Here is a 5,529-nt window from a genome sequence, read left to right as displayed (position 1 = left end):
GAGAGATTTGCCAGCTTTTGTATATTAATACTATTTCAGCTGAAAGATGAATACGGGGACGAGAAAATAATAAAACATTTAGATGACATTTAGTGTTTTAGTGGGATTTCATCTACTTGGGTATATAAGAAAATAGTCTTTCAATTATATTAATAATTAACGAGTTCTAGTTTGTATACGTTAAAACTTTGTCTTTATGTATTATTGGAAAATTACATTTTTTTTTTGACATTTGTATATATTTATAGGTAAATTGTAAAACTAAAATTATTTTTTTATTTATCATGATTTTATAAAATAGGGACTATTTTATAGTTTTTCATTACTTAGGGACTATTTTGCTTCAATATTCATATGTTAGGGAAGATTTTGTTTTTTTATATGTTTGAATGAAATATAGTAAAACGGTGAGTTGGTCATTTCACACATTTTGGCCAGAAAATGTTGTCGGAAAATAATGCAAGGGACTAAACTGAAATAAATTAAAATCACAGGCACTATTTTGCAATTGAGTTGAAACCTTAGGGAATAGGGATCAAAATGAATTTTACCCCATTGGGATATATTGTAGCAGTTATTTAAGTAGCTTTTACACTGTTTCAAATAATTTTAATCCATTTAAAATAATTTTAATGATGTTTAAATAATTTTAACTAAATTGTGAAAGGGTATTTTAATATAATAATATTCAAAGTTTATGATTTAAAGTTTAAAATTTTAATAAAATAATTAATTTTTCACACTTGTATATATTGTAACAACTATTTATAACTACTTGGATAGAGCCGTAGAAGAAATTTTGGAAGCAAAACTTGCTATAATGGATAGGATCGATTATTGACAAAATCAAACAAATAATCTTTTATCAACTACAATTTCTTGATTTATTTCCTTATATAATCTTGTGGGAGCTGTATAACAAATTCTACCTTTTTACTACATTAAGAAAAAAATATATGATAAAATGTCTTTTAATTTTTTTAAAAAAAAATATTTTTAATAATTTGCATAATTTAAGACGGCTTTTGAATTTTACTCCATATTATTATTATTAAAAAAAACACTTTCGAGTGAATCGCTGGCACACTTCTAAAATGAAGCAATCATTCGCCACGGACACATCCCTAATACAAACAACCCAAACTCGGTGCAAGCTTTTCACGTGACAAATCCTGGACGCAAGGAACATCGTGAAATTATGGACATAATCCACCGGGCGGCGCCAACGCTCCTCTTCCTCCGTTGCGCTGCGTGCAATTCGAACGCGCCCGATCTCATCACAAAGCCAACGGTCCCACCGCACGGTGTGACGTCGACGTTGTGTCCAATCCGGCGGACCCAACCCCACCCATCACGGAAGATGCGTTTGGACGCGATGCGTCCCCTGAGCCTCTCCCCCGTCGCGCATAAACAAATAGTCCATTTTGTTACCGAGCCGGCTACGAGGGTACACGCCATGTGACCCCACACTGCTCCACAGCTGTCGATGCGGCCTTGGATTTCCTCTCCCTCTTCTATCATCTTCTCATCTTGCTGTTAAATCACTCGCCCTCTTCCTGCCTCCCATCCTTTTCCACTCCACTCTGATGCCATCTCGTGTAACAGCAGTAGGAGCGGAAGGAGGAGCATCAGCGGAGGAAGCTTAACAGACATGAGGAGGAGGCTTCTTCGCGTCTCTTGTTGCTCTTCGCCGTCTCCCCTCTTCGTTCTCGTTTGCTTCTGCTTCGTTTTGGTGAGAGCGAGTGACTTGGAGCTGCTGGTCGCCTTCAGGGCGTCGATCCCCAACCCGGAGATCCTTCCGAGTTGGTCGGGCCAGGCGCCGTGCTCCTTCGAGGGGGTCGCTTGCGACGCCGAAGGCCGGGTCGCCGCCGTCGACCTCCGCGGCGTCCGCCTCGACGCTGAGTTCGGCGCCGTATACTCCTCGCTCCTCGCCCTCGGCGGACTCCGGAGGCTCGCCCTCCGCGGCGTCAATCTCACCGGAAGCATAGCAGACGCCGGAGCCGGGCGCTGTGGTGGCCTGCTCTCCGAGCTCGACCTTTCCGCCAACTCCCTCCGTGGCTCCCTCTCCGATGCCCGCGCTCTCGCCGCGCTTTGCTCGGGGTTGAAGTCGCTGAATCTCTCTGGCAACTCCATCGGTGGGGTTGTTCCGCCTTCGGCGGGCTCCGCCACCGGGTTCGGGCCGCTCCAAACTCTCGATCTTTCGTTCAACAAGGTCACCGGAGAAGACGACCTTCCGTGGTTGTTTTCCAGCCTCGCCGGGCTCCGCCGTCTTGACCTCGTCGGAAACCACCTTAATGCCGGGATCCCGGCGATCAGCAACTGCTCCAGTTTGCAGCATCTCAACCTCTCGGCTGCCGGCCTGATCGGTGAGCTCGATGAGGGGGTCTTGGGCGGATGCCAGAGCTTGCTCTACCTCAACCTCTCCTCCAACCATCTCGTCGGTACTCTACCCTCCGATCTCTCCTCCTGCTCTTCCCTAACCTCTGTTAGCCTCTCCAACAACAACTTCTCCGGCGAGATTCCGATAGCTACCTTCGCCGCGATGCCCAACCTCAAATCCCTTGAGCTCGCCTTCAATAGCTTCAGCGGCGGCCTCGGTGACTCGATCGCGGAGCTGCCGCAGCTCCAGGTGCTCGACCTCAGCTCCAACAACTTCAGTGGGCCGATTCCGTCGGGGCTCTGTGCAAACCCTAGCTTCGCGCTCGAGGAGCTCTACCTACAGAACAACAACTTCTCTGACTCTATCCCTGATTCGTTGAGCAATTGCACAAATCTGGTCTCCCTCGATCTCAGCCTCAACTACATCTCCGGTAGCATCCCCGCCAGCTTGGGCTCCCTCTCCTCCCTCCGCGATCTCATCATGTGGCAGAACTCTCTGGAGGGAGAGATCCCGGCGGAGCTCTCCGCCATCCGAACTCTAGAAAACCTAATCCTCGACAACAACGGCCTCACCGGGACGATTCCGGCGGGACTCGCCGACTGCGCCAATCTGAACTGGATCTCCTTGTCGAGCAACCGCCTCAGCGGCCGGATCCCCTCTTGGATAGGCCAGCTTCGGAACTTGGCCATCTTGAAGCTAGACGACAACTCCTTCTCCGGCCCCATCCCGCCAGAGCTCGGCGAATGCAAGAGCCTGATATGGCTCGACCTCAACAGCAACCAGCTCAACGGCTCCATCCCTCCTGCTCTAGCCAAGCAATCCGACAAAATCGCAGTCGGCTTGGTTACCGGCAAACGTTATGTTTATCTCCGCAACGACGGGATCAGCGACCGGTGCCGTGGGACTGGCAGCCTGCTGGAGTTCGCCGGGATCAGGCAGGAGAACCTCAATCGACTGCCCGATCACCAGTTCTGTAACTATACCAGGGTCTACATGGGGAGCATGGGATACACGTTCAACAACAACGGATCCATGATCTTCCTCGACCTCTCTTTCAACCAACTGGCCGGTGAGATTCCAATGGAGATTGGGCAAATGTACTACCTCATGATCCTCAACCTCGGTCACAATTCTCTCTCCGGCCTCATTCCATCAGAGCTAGGGAATCTGCGCTTCATCGCCGTGCTCGACCTCTCCTACAACTCTCTCGAGGGCCCGATTCCTTCTTCCTTCTCGCGTCTCGGTTTGTCGGAGATCAATCTCTCCAATAACAAGCTCAACGGGACGATACCCGAATTGGGGCCGCTGCCAACCTTCTCACCGAATAGGTACGCGAACAACTCGGGGCTCTGTGGACTACCTCTCCCGCCCTGCCAAAGCAATGCGGGCGTCCACTCCGGCGACCAGAAACAGAGCACCCACCGGAGACGAGCCTACGTCGCCGGAAGTGTCACGATGGCAGGTTTCGTCGCCCTCTTTTGCCTTTTCGGCCTTCTTATCATCGTCTTCGAAAACAGGAAGAGACAGAGGAAAGAAAAAGGCTACAACGATAACTCAAGAGACATCTACATCGACAGCCGTTCCTTCTCTGGCACCGGCGGCATCTCCAATTGGAAGCTGGCCGCTCTGACCAAGGAGACCGTTGTCATCAACCTCACCGCGTCCGAGAAGCCCCTCATGAAGCTCACTCTGGCCGACCTCGTCGACGCCACAAACGAATTCCACAACGATTGCTTGGTTGGCTCGGGCGGATTCGGGGACGTCTACAAGGCTCAGCTCAAGGACGGGAACGTCGTCGCCGTGAAGAAACTTATTCACGTCAGTGGCCAGGGCGACCGCGAGTTCACCGCCGAGATGGAGACCATTGGCAAGGTGAAGCACCGCAACCTGGTTCCTTTGCTCGGCTACTGTAAGGTGGAAGAAGAGCGGCTTCTGGTGTACCAGTTCATGAAGCACGGGAGCCTCGATGACGTACTGCACAAGAGAAACAAAGGGTGCATCAAATTGAACTGGGAGGCCCGGCGGAAGATCGCCGTGGGTGCGGCCAGAGGCCTGGCGTTCCTCCACCATAACTGTATCCCCCACATCATTCACCGGGACATGAAATCCAGCAACGTCCTTCTCGACGACGACCTGGAAGCCAGGGTCTCCGACTTCGGCATGGCGAGGCTTATGAACGTGGTGGACACGCATTTGAGCGTCTCCACGTTGGCGGGCACACCGGGGTACGTGCCGCCGGAGTACTACCAGAGCTTCCGGTGCACCACCAAGGGAGACGTGTACAGCTACGGCGTAGTGCTGCTGGAGCTCCTCACCGGCCGGCCTCCTACCGACTCGCCGGAGTTCGGGGACAACAACAACCTGGTGGGATGGGTGAAGCAGCACCCGAAGCACCGGATCAGAGAGGTGTTCGACCCGGAGCTACTGGAGGAGAAGCTCCACCCGAGCATGGAATTGGAGCTCTGCGAGCACCTCAAGATCGCCTACGCTTGCCTCGACGAGCGGCAAATGCGGCGGCCGACAATGCTCAAGGTCATGGCCATGTTCAAAGAGAGACAGGCGGTGGGTTCCACCGTCGAAACGCCGGCGATCCTGAGGGAAGACGCCCTCATCGAGGAACCGCACATGATCAGCGTCAAGGAAGAGAAAGAAGATAAATTCTAAGGTCAAATTTTCCATTATTGTGGCAGGAATTTTTCCCCAATAATGGTAATGGTCGCTCCCTCCCCTCCCTCCAATGTATCGTAATATTCCTGCCCTGTGGCCATGATTTTTCTTCGTTTCTTTTGTGTTCCATACAAATTTATCTTTTCATGTACATACAAAAGCGAATATTTCCTAGCTACATCTCAACGTTCTACAATTTGTGATTTCGGATTGTATCGCGATGAACTGCTGCGATTGCTACTAGCGGGTCACCCCTGCCCCTTCTCGACGACGACCCCCTTCCATCACACGTCGCATGGCCCTCGACAAGCTCGGGTAGAGTAATTATCACTCGATCGCTTGTCTACGTTACACGAGAGCAATTTCTTTCCATGAATTGCTGTTCTATAAGATTTTTAAATCCCAATGCAGTCACATGCAGCATCGACTATTCAGGCATTTTTCCTGCACGATTGGCGATGCAAGCCTAACAGTGTCCCCCA

General features: G+C 50.5%; 1 protein-coding gene across 1 annotated transcript; it reads left to right on the top strand.

Moving 5' to 3' along the window:
- The first annotated feature begins 1,539 nt into the window (after positions 1–1,539).
- Positions 1,540–5,227, top strand: LOC121981888 (brassinosteroid LRR receptor kinase BRI1-like). Its single transcript, XM_042534657.1, has one exon. The coding sequence runs from the start codon at positions 1,652–1,654 to the stop codon at positions 5,042–5,044; it is 3,393 nt and encodes a 1,130-aa protein (XP_042390591.1). The 5' UTR covers positions 1,540–1,651; the 3' UTR covers positions 5,045–5,227.
- Positions 5,228–5,529: the final 302 nt, after the last annotated feature.

Source organism: Zingiber officinale, chromosome 5A (genome assembly GCF_018446385.1).
Source record: "Zingiber officinale cultivar Zhangliang chromosome 5A, Zo_v1.1, whole genome shotgun sequence".
Lineage (NCBI taxonomy): Eukaryota > Viridiplantae > Streptophyta > Magnoliopsida > Zingiberales > Zingiberaceae > Zingiber > Zingiber officinale.
The sequence above is the reverse complement of the archived record's forward strand: the minus strand, read 5'-3'. Positions and strand labels throughout refer to the sequence as shown.